This window comes from Odontesthes bonariensis, chromosome 2, assembly GCF_027942865.1.
Source record: "Odontesthes bonariensis isolate fOdoBon6 chromosome 2, fOdoBon6.hap1, whole genome shotgun sequence".
Lineage (NCBI taxonomy): Eukaryota > Metazoa > Chordata > Actinopteri > Atheriniformes > Atherinopsidae > Odontesthes > Odontesthes bonariensis.
The window spans coordinates 27594648-27612358 of NC_134507.1; the positions used below are offsets into that span (position 1 = coordinate 27594648).

Sequence of the window (17711 nt, forward strand, 5' to 3'; positions counted from 1 at the left end):
GCCAGCCGAACTTAGCCCCGCCCATAAAATCTTTGGTCGGGAAGTTCGGTCTGGCTCTGCTCAGTTGGGAAATCTCTATGCTCGACATCGCGACAGTCGACCCAATCAGATTGCCAGGGCGGGCTTTATACGATGATGGACAGATGATCAACAGGGACATTATCGACTACGTCACTAAAGAGCGCTTTGTTTGAATTTGTTTGAAACAAACATGGCTGCCGCTGGAGAGCTAGGGTGTGTAGATTCTGCCATCGAGTCTGTTCTACAGGATCTCTACATTGCATTCATTTTGAAAGACGAACAGAGGAACGCGATAAAGGCTTTTATCGATAGAAAAGATGTTTTTGCCGTCCTTCCTACAACAAGTGTGTGTCGCTTAATCTACGTCACATACTACGTTGCTCTGATTGGTTGTAGGTCTATCCAATTGAGCGAAGAGGCATTTTTTTCTCCTGGTTCGGTTGAAACACGCCCCATACCCAAATCTCTATCGAGCGGTATCAGACTCACATTCTGACTAGAATCGTGAGTATGACGTAGTCAGGCTAATTTAATACATGAAAAAGAAACAAAAGAGAAAAGAAACAGTCAAAGAGTAACAGAAGAAAAGGGAAATTATAAAGTATTTTTCATTTAATTAGTTTATCTCAGCTGTCAAACCGCATACAAGGGAAATGTAAGTATTATTTTGGGGTGTCATCTGAGCTCTCGAGCTAATTATTGTAAGCTCCATCATATCCTTATAATATGCTCCGAGTATTCTTAGGTACTGCAGAGCTCAAAAAAAGGCAGACCCTGAGGAGGAGAGGGGCAGTGTGGACCACAGTGGGTCACTGCTCACCCCAAAGTTATTTGCTTGAATAAAGAAAGAAGGAGCTGCTGCGCCGTCTCTCTATTATTTATTTCAGTTTAGCTCAATAATACTTTGTCATTCCCTGAAGGGAAATTATATTGCTGCACCAAATGAATAACAACACAAATAGAATAGAACACATTTGGGAAAGTTGAAGTGAAGCAGAGAGAAGTTTGGTTGAAATGGTCAGAAATCGCTATGAATGGATTGGGGTGTTATTTTCACAGCTGGACCACAACTTATTTGATATCACACACAGCGTCAGTAAGTAACACAGGTGAACTCAACATCTGGGCTGCTCCTCGGTGACGTGCAGGATTATATCATCTATTGTTAACCAGCACTGTACCCTAACCTCTCTGTCTGTCGTCTTTGTCTGCTCAAACAGTTTGAAAGCTGGGAAGAACAAATAATATTTCCTTTTTTATATTCCCGCCGCATCCCCTTCAGGACTCAAAGCTAATTCATTTTATCTGCCGGTGATCTCACATTTCCCATGACAATCAGAAGAACTTTTAAAACTTCCTCATCCTTTCTATCCCTTTCGTTCCTGCCCTGCATCCTAGACATCTCCTCTTAAACGCGCCTGGAATTGGGGTCTTATTGCAGGCATTAACTTGGCTTTGTTCAGTCAGCTGCTCCTACATCAAACACCTTTCCTGTTGGCATGGTTGTGCATCGTAACAAATATATAAGAAAAAGTGCAGGAATTACTGGCAGAAATCCTTCCAGCAGCATCCAAACTGGCCGAGAAAAAAATTTCAGGAGACTTTTTTATTTTTAAACAGAAAAAAGCTGATTTGACAATCTCAAGAAGATACAAAGACACATTATTCTCAGAGCTGCATCCGACTGCCAATACCGAATTCTAGAAACTTGAGTCAGCTTTGTGAAAGAAGGGCATAAATTACAAAAAGCTATCATAGGTCAAGGTGTTGCATTCAGAGAAAACAACGTTGTCAAACCAAACTCTCTGTTTTAGGAGGTCATTTTGGACCCAGACCTAATCGAATCTTAACCACAGCGTGGAGGAACAAAAATATCTCGAGATCACGAGAGTGAACAGAAAGATAACGTCTAATAAGTCAAGATTAGGGCTGGGCAACGATTAACATTTTTTCATCTAATTAATCACATGATTTCCCTGATTAATCACGATTAATCGCATTTGTACGCAAAATCCAAAAATGAATTCAAAAGTAGTGTATAGCCTTTAGCATTTAGCTTTATTTTAAATGTGCTGCCATATGAATGAAAGTGCCATAACATTTGTTGTGCAAACACACTTTTAACATCAGCATCTTTCTGTAGTTTTTATGTAGAAGCCTCGCTCCACTGTCTGTTTCCTTGAATGACTTGCTGCTATCAGTTGTGTGTTTTGCCTTTAAGTGATATTTTAGACTGGAACTACTACGGTGAGAAGACAATTCAACTTGGCAGTGTTTACAGATGACTTTGGTTCTGTCAACTCCGCCGTCTGGAAGAACTTCAAAATGAAAATGGCCGAGTAAAAGTTCCGTACCCTTCTCCATGTTTGGTGGATCCACCAATTACTTTCTTTTCCGGTTCCACAGCAGACAGCAACAGACTTTTACAAAATAAAAGCCTGTGAGCAACAGACTTTTAAAATAATAAAATAAATAATAAAACAGGGGTGGTCCGTGGCGTAGTGGGTTGAGCAGGCGCCCCATGTACAAGAGGCTATAGTCCTCGCTGCAGCTGGCCCCGGTTCGAGTCGTGCATCGGACGGCCCTGTGCTGCATGTCGTTCCCCCTCTCTCTGCCCCCTGCTTCCTGTCTCTCTGAACTTTCCTATCCATTAAAGGCACAAAAGCCCCCTAAAAAAATAAATAAATGCGTTGATGTACGATTAAATATTTATCGGCGTTAAATAATTAACGAGTTAACGTGATAATAACGAGTTAACTCGCCCAGCCCTAGTTGAGATATCATCAGGAATTGAGAAGACTGAAAGGAAATGTCTAAATTTGAACCTGAGAACATTTGATGGTTCCTTATCTCCTTAAATGAGTCTTGGGTGGACGTACATGTGTGTAGGTTTTGTCAACAAACAGAAGTATACAATAGTTAGTGGGTAAAAGTTTACGCCACATGCATTCTGACCTGCGTCATGCCCATAAGGCTTGCTTGGTGTGAGGTTAATAAAGTCAAGGTCAGGCAGTGCCTCTGCCTCCCTCATGTCTGCACACACCTGCACGCAGCAACACGCTCTCCTGACGTGAATAAATCATTCGGCTCAAGAGAGGGAAAGCATGTTCGCACTCCATCTGTGGGGCCGCGGGGTCACATCCTCTGTCTATTTCCACTTCAAACCCGCAGACCTGCCCTGCTGAGGCATGCCGGTCACTTATTCTGAGCAACATTAGAGAAAACAGTTATTAATATTTTACACTAAATGTGCCAGCAGCTGTAGAGGTGCTGCTGCAGTCTTTGGAGGTGCAGCCACATGCATGCAGAATGTGTTTTCAGCTGAATTACATTCCTTACAGTTGAGCTGGCCACAAAGAGAAGACAATATATGGTGGAAAAAGTAGCTTTAAGGTGAAGTAGCTTTAACTTTGTACAGTGTTTGATTATTAGTTTGTTGTTCTAACCGCAGGCCATTGTTTTTTCTACACCATACTGTGAACACCACCTCTGTGATGAAGTGCGGTGAATGGCGACATTGTGAAGTGGCATTTTGACACTGCGTCTCTGAGGGACGCCGACTGTGAGCCCTGGTGAGAAGGCTACAGACTGCCAGGCGGAGTTCATGACATATAAACAAGCAGCGGACACAAAAGACACACCCGACACTTTAAATCTCTGTTGGCCTTTTCTTTTTAGAGTCTTTAACTTGTTCTGTTTTTGTTTAGGCTGGACTCTTGTTTGCTCTTGAGCAAGAATCAACCACACAAATAATTTTTCAAATTCAGGCTAAAAGGATATATTCTAACTAGCTTAAAATGATGGTTCCAGACTGATAAGTCTTAATAAAATGGACATATGTATGAGACGGGGCTGCACGGTGGTGTGGTGTTTAGGGCTGAGCAATTTTATCAATACTGCGATATATATCAATATTTTGGTTCCCGATAAAGTATCCACGAGTATCTATTTTTTTTAAATAATTATTTAATTTTTTTTTTTTATTTATTTATTTATTTTAAAGCTAACTTTATTGAAAAGTCAGAAGTTCCAATTAGTGAAAACACAGAACATTAAAGGTAGGGTAGGAGATCCTGGATTTTGAGTCCAGCGAAGCTGCATTTTGAAAATACACAGGTAAAAAGTCCCAACCCTTTTCTTCACTTTTCCCCCGAAGGCACGCCTCTAGAGTACATGAACGCGCACGAGCGCTGTTCTGACAGCAAGCATCGATCGTTGCCGTATTTAGTATATGATAACTATACGTTTAATAATGCTAGGTGCTAGCCAAGCTAGCTCTAGTTTAGCTTCCTGCTAAGCTTCTGGACGCGTAATTCGTTCACGGAGCAGGGTACGCGCACAGGGGGGGAAGGAGGGGGAGGGAGGAGCAGATTGCAGTTTGATAGACGGCATCAGTATCCAATCATTGTGAACGGTCCGTTCACAATGATTGGATACTGTTTTTCCTAGATTGTATGTTCTAGAGGCCACTAAAACTTTTCATATTTGTGTCAAAACTTTTAATTAATTGGTTGCAATGGGGGTGTGAAGAGTATTTCAAGCAATATGTAAAAAAATGTTCCAGAAAAAGATCCCCTACCCAACCTTTAAGGTAATATAATACAATGCCAGGGGCATTCACATTCTACAAAACAGTGATAAATTAGTTCATAAAAATGTTCTATAAAGTGCACAGCTCTCACGTTTGTGACATGTTCATTTGTTTCTGTTTGTCTGGCGGTGTTGTCCTTCCGGTTCAAAGGTCGGACCACCGGTCCAATCAGCAACGATTCATGTCAAATCACACCGTCCCTTTTTTTCAGAAAATGATGTAAGTGTATCGAATCGTTGGCTGAATATCGTGTATCGTGAGATTTGTGTATCGCTACAGTCCTACAGCCCCACCTAGTGGTGGTTAGTACCGTCGCTTCACAGCAAGAGGGTTCCAGGTTCAACTCCCAGCTGGGGCCTTACTGTGTGGAGTTTGCATGTTATCTCCGGGTACTCCGGCTTCCTCCCACAGTCCAAAAACGTTTATGTTAGGTTAATTGGTGACTAAATGGTCGTTTGTCTCGGTGTGGCCCTGTGATGGACTGCCGACCCATCCAGGGTGTACCCCGCCTCTCACCCAGTGACGGTTGGGATAGGCTCCATCCCAGTAGACGCGTGTAGAAAGCTTCCTATAAGCCCCCCAATAGCAACAACACGGCAGCTCTGAGCTAACAGTGCAATAGTACGCTTTCATTCATTCATTGGTCTTAAAGTATTGGTGAAATAAAGACAGATAATGCCTTATTCAGAGGCTGTATTGTCTCTGCCCTGTTCTCTCCCGTTTATGGATATACGCCGATCTCCAGTGATCTAAATATCTTCCGAAGGATGCCGACTTTCACCAAACTGTTATCGGTGAGTAGATGAACGTATTTTATGCCAGAAATAAATTGAACTTCCCCTTTAAGGTAAACAAGGTCACGCAGCAATGTAGACACCGGAAGTATCCTTGCATAAACTGTGTCTCTACATTGAAAAAAAGAAAGACTTAAGCCTCAAATACAGTAATTTTTGTGATGCTCTGTAATGACATCACATTGTGTTTTGGGGCCAAACCACTTTAGCTCATCTGGGAAAAGTATAGCAGGGTTTTGGGTTGCCGCATGCTCCAGGGTAGCTTTAATGTACCTTGGAATTGATTCTGAAAGTCTTCTTTCCGATCATAACTGGCTGGATGGATTGTTTGAACACTATTTTCACAAAAGTTTTTTTTTTTTTATATGATGGAAGAAAGCAGTGTCTCACATATCGGTCCAAAATCTCCCACAGTTGTTAAACTGTAATAAGCATTGCATAGACCATAATGTATCATTCACATCAATAACAGCCAGTGCCACTGAGAAATAAATGTCTTCTTACCTTCCTGATACAAATCTACACTAATTTATTCATGTACTTTCTTTGATGTGCCGACCATCTGTACTTTTAAAGAGACAATAATGTCTCCACTTGTGTCTCTTTCCACCTTAAACCCACTGGAAGGAGAATCAACACCAGATCCCACTTTCACCTCAAACAGCTGCCTGTAACACTTTGCTTGAACATTGATTTACAATCAGGTGGAACATCTTCCAGTCAGAGCTCAGTGATCTCTGATGGAAAGGAAATATTGATGGATACCCGCATGACTGACTGACAAGATGCAGTGGATTTTTCTTCCCCTTCCACCCCTGATACATAAAAGATTCATAAAAAAGGGAAGGCAGGATCCAAGAAGTCTTGAATATATTATCTGTTTTAATAAACGCTGGGCGGGTGATGTTCTGGGTGGAGAGATCTTAACCTTCAGAAGCTTCAACCTCAGAAATGGACTCTGTTGGAGGTGGAAGTTCATTCTCTATAATTCATGCATTGAAATAGAAATAGAAAAATACTTTATTCATCCCCCAATGGGGGAAATTCAAATTAGTCAAGTAGCTCAATTTTTTTTAAATATTTACAATGATTGTATATTAACAACAACAATGATAATAATACCAATTCTAGTAAAAATTACTACTACTAACTAATAATAATAATAAATGACTAAATAAACAAATAAAAATACATAATAAAAATAAATAAATAAAATAAAATAAAATGAAAAAATTTGTCAGTGTGTTGCATGTGTCGGCGCCGTTTTTCTTATGGTAACACAGTGACATCATTACAAGTCTTACTGGGAAAAAGACATTAGCAATCAGCTCTTCAGACAGATAATCAAGACAAGCCAAGTCTGGTTACCCAGAGCACTTTATTCAAAGGCTAAAATATTAATTACCCACTGAATAAATATTAATACCCTCCTGCACAAAACAGCTGTGAGCAGATAACACTTATAGGGGGTTTTCAAACCTATGCTGTGTTCTACAGAGAGCTTTACAATGTATTTATCATTCACCCATTAATAAACTCATTCATACAGGGCTCATTACGCTGCACATGCATAGCCTTTTTCTCTTTCATGCACATATTCACACATCAAAGAACACATCTGGATCCAACTGCCCGGTGGATACCTGCTCTTCTACATGAGCCTAAAGCTGGATTTATAGTTGACGCGTCGCTCACGGCACAGCCGAACCGTAACCGTTTCGGGCATGGCACTTGCCTTGAAAAGGCGGCGCAGCACATTGTCGTGCACCAGTCGATTTTTGTAACTTGCCTGCGCCGAGAACGACAAACCGGATGGACCAATGTGAGACCAGGCTCAGTCAGGAGGTGCGTTTGTACATGCACCCGTACGAAACTGCAGTGAAAGAGCATAGGGACCAATGTAAACTCCCAAAACTGGTGGACAGAGATTGGCAGAACTTTGGGGAAAGAGGGAGAGTTCTGTAAGAATGTGTGGAAGAAGCTACGGGACAGATACGTGAAGGCAAAGAAGAGGGCAGAGACTCCAACTGGTGATGCCGGGGGCTTCAGACCTTCACCTCTAGTGACTGAATCATCTTGGCTCACGAACTTCGTGAAACGCAGAAACACACGAAGCATTTCATCTCCCAGATACTGCAGCAGCATCATTGAACGACAGTGTTCCTGCTCTTGACTTGTTTTCATCTGGACTTGTCGTTGTAGAGTAGCGGTAACCTTCACGTAGCAGCGACACCTCTGTGACGGAGAAAATTGCAAGGACTGGCGCATTGACTTGCGCCACCATATATAGCCGCTGTAGGTACCAGATCGGCTCGGGTTCCATCGTCTGATTACGTCACACAATATGGCTGTCCGCTTGAATGGGAGTACATTGTGATTGGCTCTACGTCGGACAGTTGTGATTGGCTGTAGTAGCCATAGTAACCGTAACTAGGCGCTGTGCGTCGGAAAGTTTTTTTCTTGGTCTTTCGGTGATCGGCAGCAGCTATGGAGAGCTTTTTCGAAGAAATTAAATATTTCCTACAAAATAGTGTGTACCACACCTTGACCACCACCAGCCCCAAACCTTTAAAATCTAGTTTGTTTTGTTCAATCATTTTGGCCTTGGTTCACTCTGAAGAGAAGCTTCATTTTCAGTTTTGTGGATTGTTTGTGTGCTGAGCAGCAATAACCTCTTTGACTATATGCGTGTGGACTCCTGCATATAAATGTACATAAAATTTGTAAAAATTGTTCTGTTGGATATGTGTGTATATACATACAGTCTACGTAAATAAGACAAATACACACAATTAAAAATTAGCTTAAAGAAATGGCATCTATCTCTCTGTCTGTCGTGAAAGTCGGACGCAACAAAGTTTTTCTAAGCCAATCTCAACTTTAAAAAAAAAATATTTTTAACAAAATGTACAGAAACATGTGGCATGTATACACAAAGGTAAATCGGGCTGTACATGTTCAAGGCACACATAAGGTTATAAGATGAAAGAAAAAACGAGTCAATCACAACTGTTCGACGTACAGCCAATTGCAATGTACTCCCATTCAAGCGTACAGCCATATTGTGTGACGTGTTCAGACGACGGACCCCGAGCCGATCTGGAAGCCGAGCCGATCTGGTACCTACACCGGCAAGAAATCGTGACGTCCTCAACACCGCTTGCGCTAGCCGACGCGGCAACCATGCTAGAGCCTTTAGCCACATGGCTTAAACTGCCTGTGCGCATTACAGATTCTTTCGTGTTGGGATAATGAATTCACAGTTCACATTTCTTTTCTCTTTCAGAGACGTTTGATGAACCCAAAGACTTTCCGCTGCAGATGTTGGAATCGTGTTTGTTCTTCCTCCCAGGCAGTTTGAAGTTTTAGGTGTTTTAGCGCCCCCCCTGTTTGGTAATGTGGTCAAATGTGGTATTGCAGCAGGAAGTTAAAAATTAGCACATGTTCCTGTCAGTCAATGGAGAGGTCAGCAGATGATGGAGCTGTTTTCTAATCTGTCGCCATCTGTTTGGTTTGAGCCATAGAAAGCATTGTCTGTCAGTAAAATTTATTATTTACACAGATATATTTTTAGTTTGACGTATATTGATGGAAATTTTTATGTTCCTAGATTACTATCTAGATATTGGTTTGTTAACATTGTTCAGCATTGAATATGCTCATTGTATCATACAACCAGGATATTTAAGATACCTGTACTTTATTTTCTACTATAATTCCTGGAATTTTGGTTAAATATTCATGCTTTAGTATTTGTATAAGAAATTCATTTGAGCATATTTCTGTTATTATTTCAGTTTTACACCTTGTCTGACAACAAGAGTCTTCATTAAAACCTGGAGCTTGAGACGCTACATCCCGACTCTCGCGTCGATCATTCAGGGAGTTTGGCTGGCTGTCTAATTTTGGTTATGCACACCATTAGGAGGGCAGTACAGTGTTATTTTCCAACAAGTTGGGAGCAGATGAGGCTTCCTGTGGTGTTAATGTCAACACTGCTTGTATTTGCATTTATCTACAGTAGCGGAAAGCAGCGAACAGGTCAGCAGGATGGAGATTAAAGAAATGACTCCTTCCAGCACCCACGCATGCTCACTCATAGACGCTCCAGAACATTTACTATGTCTGTAGATTTTACTCGGGGGGGGGGGGGGCTGGATGGAAAATTCTCCGCGAGAAGTCATGAACAGATGTTGCGAACATTTGAGTTCACGCATGCCATTGCCCCTAAACATCTCTTACACATTTAAGTGTCTCAAGTGTCACAAATGATTTTCTCAGTTCGAAGCATTTTCAGACAAAAACAACTCATGGCTTACTTGATAAAATCTTTGCTTGCATTAGTCCAGTTTCCCTCGAATTTCACCATCTGAGCCTCATTTGGGGTTTTGCAAAGGTTTTTTCCATCAAAAGAAAGTAAAAGCAATCTCTGAAAAGGGTCTGGAAGAACATCTCACATGCTCTTGGGAGGGATTATGCCCCGACCGCCGCATATGCTTGGGCTGAACTGACTAATCCCAGAGTTTGTTTCCCCATGCATGCCCACTTGTGCTTATTCAAATCAGTGGTCTGAAGGTGAATTCACCTCAGGAGAACACATCAAGAGTATGACGAATCTAAGTCTCAGACACAAACTCAGATGAGGAGTCTCTTATGCACCAAGAACAACAACTAGCCGAAGTTTCCAGGACTAACAAATCCACAAAATTTACAAGTTTTCAAAACCATATTTCATGTTTTAACAAGCATAATGTCTAATATGCCCCATGCTCCTCATCAACTAAGCTGGTAAAATGTTCAAATTTTCTGTTTCTCCTCCCTTCATGATTGAAGCAGCAGGCTAATCTGCGTTTAGCTAAATAAACTGGAATTGAATCAAAATGATCATTTGATTCGCAGAGTTTCTTACAACTAATTTTACACATTTGTATTTAATAAATAACTATTGGTGTTTACTGAAAAAAAATGGGCTGAAATAGACTGAACTGCATTGCATTAATTTGACATTGATGTGTCCAGAGATGACTTTTGTTAGGAATTGCGGCTAAATAAATTAAATTAATTTAATTCCAGATAAATTGGGTTTGGTAGCAGCTGCTAGCATTAGCATTACTAATTTTCCATCATCTAAATGTGCCAAAATATTCTGATTTCTTTTGCCTTTGGAGCAGAAGCAGGTAACTTGTTAGCATCTTGGTGCACCAAGTGGTCTGCTCACAGTTTTTTGTTGCCCCATACAACTGGGGGCAACGGATGCAGGGCGAGTAATCCATGACGATCAGGGCTGGAGACCAGCCCCATACCCATCTGAGCAGGCCTGCAGGGACCTGAGAAGACCTCTGCTGTCACACGGTGAGGTCAAGTTGGGTTTTTGTCTTGTCTCCATGTTTTGTCATTTCCTGTTTTATTTTGAAGAGTAACTCTCCTCTTGTTTCAGGCCACTCGTCTTCCCTGATTCCTGATTGTGTCCACCTGTTTCCCATTGCCCTCATGTGTCTTATAGTCAGCATCTCCCTTTGTCTTGTGCCTGAGTGTTTCGTTTTGTCGTTCACCCAAGCCTGCCACAGTCAAAGTAAACCTTGCTCGTTCGTATACAAAGCCACGATTCCTTGCGAGTGATATTTTGTAATTTAGCCTTAAGTTTTCATAGCCATCTTTTGATAGGAGTGAATTTTGTTTTAGATAACGCTTCAAAGATTTTGCAGAGCCTCCGGTTTTTTAGGAGTGCATTTAGTTGATTTTGTTTCTAGAACAAAGTTATTTTCCCTCCTTAGGGAGTGATTTTTGGTTTATAGTTCATAGTTAATTGCCCTCCTCTTAGCAGGGTGAGTTTTGGTTGTTTTTTCCTCTTTTATTTATTAAGTTTTATATATATATATAGAATTATATTTTCATAGCTGATTATTTCATCACATCTTATAAGTGGTTGGAATTATATGATAAAATTTGCTCAATTGGATTATCTGCATCTGAGTCCTCTTTCAAGCCCAGGTCTGACATCTGCTCCATCTGAGCAGGTCTGCAGGGACCTAAGGAGACCTCTGCTTGCAGCTGGCAGTGGTTTGTGTTGGATGTCGCTGGACAGCCATTGGCTTGGCTTCTCAATTTGTGAGATTTTAGGTTCACATCTCCTCCTTCAAGTAGAGAATGTGAAACAAACTTAATGAAATAATAAACACGGTATTTTTTTCCTTTCTATTCTTTCAATCTCAGCAGGTTCATCATTCAGCTATTTTCAAGAGTTCTGTTAAAGAATGCTACACTCAGTCAAATCTAAATCTATGACTGATTGCTTTAACAAAGTGCCTCTGAGACTGAAATTATATCAATTTTTAGATGAGAGGGTTCTTAAATAATGACATGGCATGAGCTGATGTTAACAGAAACAGAAAGTCCTTGGGAATAATAACTGAAGTTGTGCAAAACGTGCAATTTATATCTTTATTCTGAACTTCAAACTGCTGGTTTGTTGCTCTGTGGTACTTAAATGGATTATAACGAGAGTCTTTGGCAGAGCAGTTGTAGTATATCTGAATATTTCCCCCTTTTTCTCATGAGAAACAGCCTTGTAAGCCGCAGACATTGACACGCCACAGTTGAGCGTGGGAGGTGCTTATCTATCTGTGCACCGCTGAACACAATGCTGGGGAAGACGTTGGCAGGACCAGAGACGTTCTGTGGCAGCCTGAACAAAAACCCTCTCACCGAATATAAACCTCCGAGATAGCTGGAAGAAAAAGATCATCTGTTACCGACAAGTTCGCCTCGTCTCAGGAGGGCTCATGAAAAACACTCCTGTTCGTTTGATTGGTAGAAAGCGGTGGAAAAGAACAGCGCCGCTCGTTCCTGGGAAAAGTTCAGAATGTAGAAGGAGTACTGTCAAACATCAGGGAGTCTGCTTCCGAGATGATCACCTGGATTTCTGACCTGACTTTTTTTTAGAAAGACTTTTCACCAAATGATGAAACAGAGAACAGAGCTCTTCATCAGTGGTAACTGACATGGAGCCTCCGAGGAGAGCCCACAGCAGGAGAGAGGAGCTTGGCAGTGCTGAGGTTCAGCTACTGGCGTCCACCCATCACAGCCTCACGGGCATGTGCGTCGGAAACACACAAACATTCAAACACAGCCATGAGAAGACTCTAATCTAACGAACATTTGTAAAAAAAAAAAGTATGGCGTTCACACACGCACACACTTTTGAACTTTTGCCATTAACGTGCTCACATGTACTAATGAGGAGTGCATTTGGCAACAGTGCCAACATCACACAAACTGCCTCGCTGCACCCTGCCCGCCTCTCTGTTCTCACTGTTTCCAAGGAGACTGCAGCACATTGGTATTCTGAGGGGACACATCATAAGCAATTGTGAGGGAAAGAAAGTCAGCCAGTGCGAGAGGGAGAAAGACAGCAAAGAGATGGAAAGAGTGCCGAAAGTAAAGATGCATCTGTGTGAAGAGAACAGAGGGATGAAGACAGAGGCTATTTAAATACACATGGATGGAGATCGGCTTTGTTTTTTGCTTGTGTTATTAGGCTCATCCAATGCAACCACACAGTGGAGTGTTGACCCAACATGAAACCCTGTGATATTTGAAAGAATGACTCGTGCAGATGCAGTACAATAAAAGTGTCCTTACCCATAAACTCGATGCCCAAGTGGTCTGTTGTTCCAGGTAGCAGGAAGGAGAGAGAGGGAGAGAAAAAACAAGGGTATCATTTAGAGCAGCGCATAGAAGCAGTGTGTCACAGCAGATAATCAGATCACCGCATAGACTGTTGTATCTGCCTCATATCTGCTGTCACAAAGAGTCAAAAGCAATGTGTTAGTACTGAACAAGAAATGACACACGTAGACACGCTTGCTTCGTGGTATTCGTGAGGACGTCTTAATCAGAAGCTTTACATTAAAGTCTGTGAACATTGGAGCTGTTTGTGTTAAATATTACTGAATACTGTGATGTTGCTGTGTCACTGTTAGTCGAATCAGACCGAACCACACCCAGACGAGCCACACAGTCCAGAGCAGAGATACTCATTGTGCGGCTCCTCAAGCTTTAATTTGCGGCTCGCACTCGCACAGTAGCTTATAACAATATGGTAACAATAACTAGGGCCGGGGCGGTATGGCCTAAAATGTATACCCCGGTAAAATTTGAGCCACTGACAGTATATGGTATATGTCGCGGTATGGTAATTTTGTATATAAATTACAACAGAAGAATAAACACTTTCAATCAGGATGTTTGTAGCAATATTAAATTAAATGTATTGTACAAAACAGTAAACACAGGAAATATAAAAAATATATACGTTATATTTATATTTAAAAAATAAGAAAAGGTACATTTCCTCGAATAAACTGAGAGAAAAGCCGCTGCCTCTTGGATAACGTAACTTTCATAGGCGCCTTCCACTTATTCAACATGCTCAAATATGCGTCATGTTTCAGACACCCCATTTGTGCATGTTAAACTGCTTGTTAATATGACAAGTGTTTTACTACTTTGCATGTCTTCCAAAAGAGAAAATAATCAGGATTTTGAGGATGTTACCGTTACACACCAGCTGAGACGCAGGGTAGCAAAACATTATGGGCGTGAAAACGAAACTTAGAAAATCGGCTCGGCGCATGCGCAAAACCACAAAGTAGCAAATCTCGACAAGTAGCAGAAATCGACAGAACACCGGCTTTGACTCGTTTCATATTCCGGAGCATGGTTAGCCCGCAGGTGGTAAAACAAATGACTCCTGTTACATTGTCTTGCGATTACTGTCGCCCGGCATATCCAAGCGGATGTTCAAAACTTTGCATTACTGCCATCTACAGGACTCATGAGCTATTGCGGTATAAGGTATGCCCAAAAAATCTCTACCGTTGGTGAAAAATACCGCATAAGGTATGATACCGTGCATACCGCCCACCCCTAACAATAACAATACATTTTTTCAAATAACATACAGCAAATACTGCACAGTATTAAGTATTTTTATCAAGTTTGCATTTTTGTAGTATTAAGTATTTTTTATTAAGTATTAATTAAGGCTTAATGGTGTTTCCAAAAGGGGGCTTTGTTAAACCTGGCAACGCAGCCCGCTTAAACCACCCTCACACTTGACCGCAGTGCATGCTAGCTCCTTTAGCCAGCTCGAGATGCAGTCACAATGGATCGGTTTTTAATTTAAAAAAAAACATGCTCATCCTGAATGTCTCACTATGATTACAACAACAAACTAGAAATACAACATGAAGAAAGTCAAGGACATGCACGCCAGCTTCCGCTCATCCCAGTATTAAGGTAAATGTGGTCTTAATTGAAAATGTATTGGCTGTGTTGTTTCTTTTTTTGTGGGATGTTTTATATGTAGAAAGGCATATTTGCAAAAGGGGACTTCAGTATGTTGTCGTAAAAGTGGCTCTTCCTTTGATTTTGCTCTGCCAATGTGGCTCTTGTGATGAAAATAGTGAGTATCACTGGTCCAGATGATTCCCCCCGGTGGGGGTAATGTTCCTCGCTTTACTGTCACTGGTCAGAATGCTATGGCTGATCGTTGTGTAGAACTACAACAACAGGGTGGCGCTGTGCGATATTACGATACATGTCGTAGTGCGATGTAAAAAAGTGTAGCGTACGATATAGCCCTCTATTGTTTATATTGTTTTTTCTTAATTAAAATTACACGTTGTATAAACAATGAATGAAGGTTAAATGTAACTGCAGCAATGCTACCACTTAGCGGTAGGGCTAGGGGAGCATGCATGGATACAAACAACAACATGACAGAGGCGGAGGGTTTGGCAGAGAGTACGATGGAAAACACAATGGAAACAGAACCCAGGGAGGAATTAGTGCCGAAAAGAGGAACCAGAATTCCATAGAGTGGTTTTAGTTTGGATTTAAAAAGTCAGACACTGACCAGACAGCGGTCATTTGCAAAACATGCCGCCAACAAAGTCGTTACTAGAAACTCGAATGCGTCTAAAGCTGGATTTATAGTTGACGCGTTGCTCACGGCACAGCCGACCCGTGACGTCAAAATGGCGTTTCAGGCCTGGCGCTTGCCTTGAAAAGGCGGCGCAGCGTGTTGTCGTGCACCAGTCGATTTTTGTAACTTGCCTGCGCCGAGAACGACAAACCGGATGGACCAATGTGAGACCAGGCTCAGTCAGGAGGTGCGTTTGTTCAGGCACCTGTACGAAACTGCAGTGAAACAGCACAGGGAGCAATGTAAACTCCCAAAACTGGTGGACAGAAATTGGCAGAACTTTGGGGAAAGAGGGAGAGTTCTGTAAGAATGTGTGAAAGAAGCTACGGGACAGATACGTGAAGGCAAAGAAGAGGGCAGAGAGTCCAACTAGTGATGTCGGGGGCTTCAGACCTTCACCTCTAGTGACTGAATTGTCTTGGCTCACGAACTTCGTGAAACACAGAAACACACGAAGCATTTCATCTCCCAGATACTGCAGCAGCATCATTGATGACAGTGTTCCTGCTCTTGACTTGTTTTCTTCTCCACTTTCGTGGTTGTAGAGCAGCGGTAACCCTTACATAGCAGCGAGACACGACTTGAAGAACAGTACAGAGACGGCGTGAAGAGGACGAACTCCCTCGAAACCACAAACGAAGAGAAAAACACACCAAACGAGCCTGAACGCATCGTTGACCAAAGGCATCCCCGATGACAAGCAGTCCCACAAAATCCCAACTGATTGCACTACCAGATATTTTGAACGGTCCTTTGTCCTCTGGATATTTGTGTTTTATTCAAACTTTTATTAATTATATTTTTTATTGTGTTTTATATGTAAAATATGTGTTTTATAAATAAAAAGAGAAGAGAAATTGCCATTCATTTCATGATTTTAAGAAAAAATACTATATCGGGATATATATCGTTATCGGGATATAAAATTTTGTCCATATCGCACAGCAGGGCTATTCATGGCAAAATCAAAGCTTATAAGACACAAATGACCAAATAGAAAGTCCAACTATTCATCTGATGAGGTCAATGACTTTTTTCTCTAACAGATAAAATAGCTTTGTCATATAAACCTATTGAAAAGAAAAGTATCAACAGTAACTGTCAGCGCCGCCCCTCCCTACACGAAGAACACGTGCTGTGCGTCGGGCGCCGTCATCCATGGGGGGAGGGGGGGGTGTGTGTGACATGTGCATCGCTGCTGTGAGGCGTGCGTAGATCACCAAGTCAGCCCGAGGTAGGAGAGGAAAAAAAGAGACGAGTAATCTGACAGCGTCGCCGCAGTGACTGGCAGAATCTGACCAATCAGCGGTCAGATGCGCCGACAGGCAGTTGGATGCAGGTGGAGAGATGGCTTCCAGTGCGAGTCGGGAGCCAGCAAAAGGAAGAAAAGGTCTAAACAAGACGAGGCTCCTGCTTCACTTGAAGGTTGTTCAGATAAAAAACTTTGTGGCATAAACACCCCAGCTGCTAGCCTGCTAATCATGAGACAGCAGAGAGGATAATTCTGCCTAGATGTGGACACGGGATTAAAATTTCTAAATAAAATTCTGCTTAGGGCCTCAGTTTGGCGTTTGGCAAATGTAATATACAAAATTAGGCCACTGAAAAACGACCCCATTCTAATTAATCGTCTTGATATTTTTGGTGCCTCTCCACTACGTCTCCTCCTGACCCCCCACATGTAGACTTCTGCTGAGTTTAGTCAAATCCAAAATAAAAAAAGGGACATTTGTTTGACCACCACAAGAAAGCTGCTAACTGACTGTTCATCTCTGCGTAAAGCAACGTGGAAGCAGTTTGTAAACGTGGAGCCAAGCTGTCGACAAGTGATTTCAACTCAATAAGTTATTTTTGAGTAATTTGGGCATTAACTGTGTGGGAAAGCCAACAGGCGACAGGCAAAGGATAGCCTGCTTACATTGTTTGTTATTAGAAAAAAATGCTCTGATTGTCTTTTGTTTCTTCATTTTCTTTCTTTTTCTTCTTGAATTGAAATCATCCGTACAGAGCCCCTAAAGGGATATGGAGGGATTTTTTTTTTTTTTTGCGAGATCTCGCAAAAGTTTTTTTCCCACGTCAGTGAACCGGAAGTGAAACAGACACAGCGATTTCAGATGTCTCTCACTTATGTCAAAGCCATGTCTACGTGCAAGAACGGATTTGATGTCCATATGTTAGGCCAATACTAAAATAGAAATCAATAAACTTCTCCCACGGATGATGGGTAGGCTCCTCCATCGCTGTGTCTGTTTTACTTCCGGTTCACTGACGTGGGAAAAAAACTTTTGCGAGATCCCACAAAAAAAAATAAAAAATC

The 17711-nt window shown here is 41.7% G+C and overlaps 1 protein-coding gene across 2 annotated transcripts in view; it reads right to left on the reverse strand.

The window, feature by feature from the left end:
* Positions 1–17711, reverse strand: part of nrg3a (neuregulin 3a) — a 555008-nt gene that overhangs the window by 56094 nt on the left and 481203 nt on the right. For both annotated transcript variants that reach the window (XM_075480968.1, XM_075480960.1), the window contains exon 4: positions 13048–13071. In XM_075480968.1, the coding sequence (XP_075337083.1) occupies positions 13048–13071 (24 nt within the window). The remainder of the gene's footprint in view (positions 1–13047; positions 13072–17711) is intronic.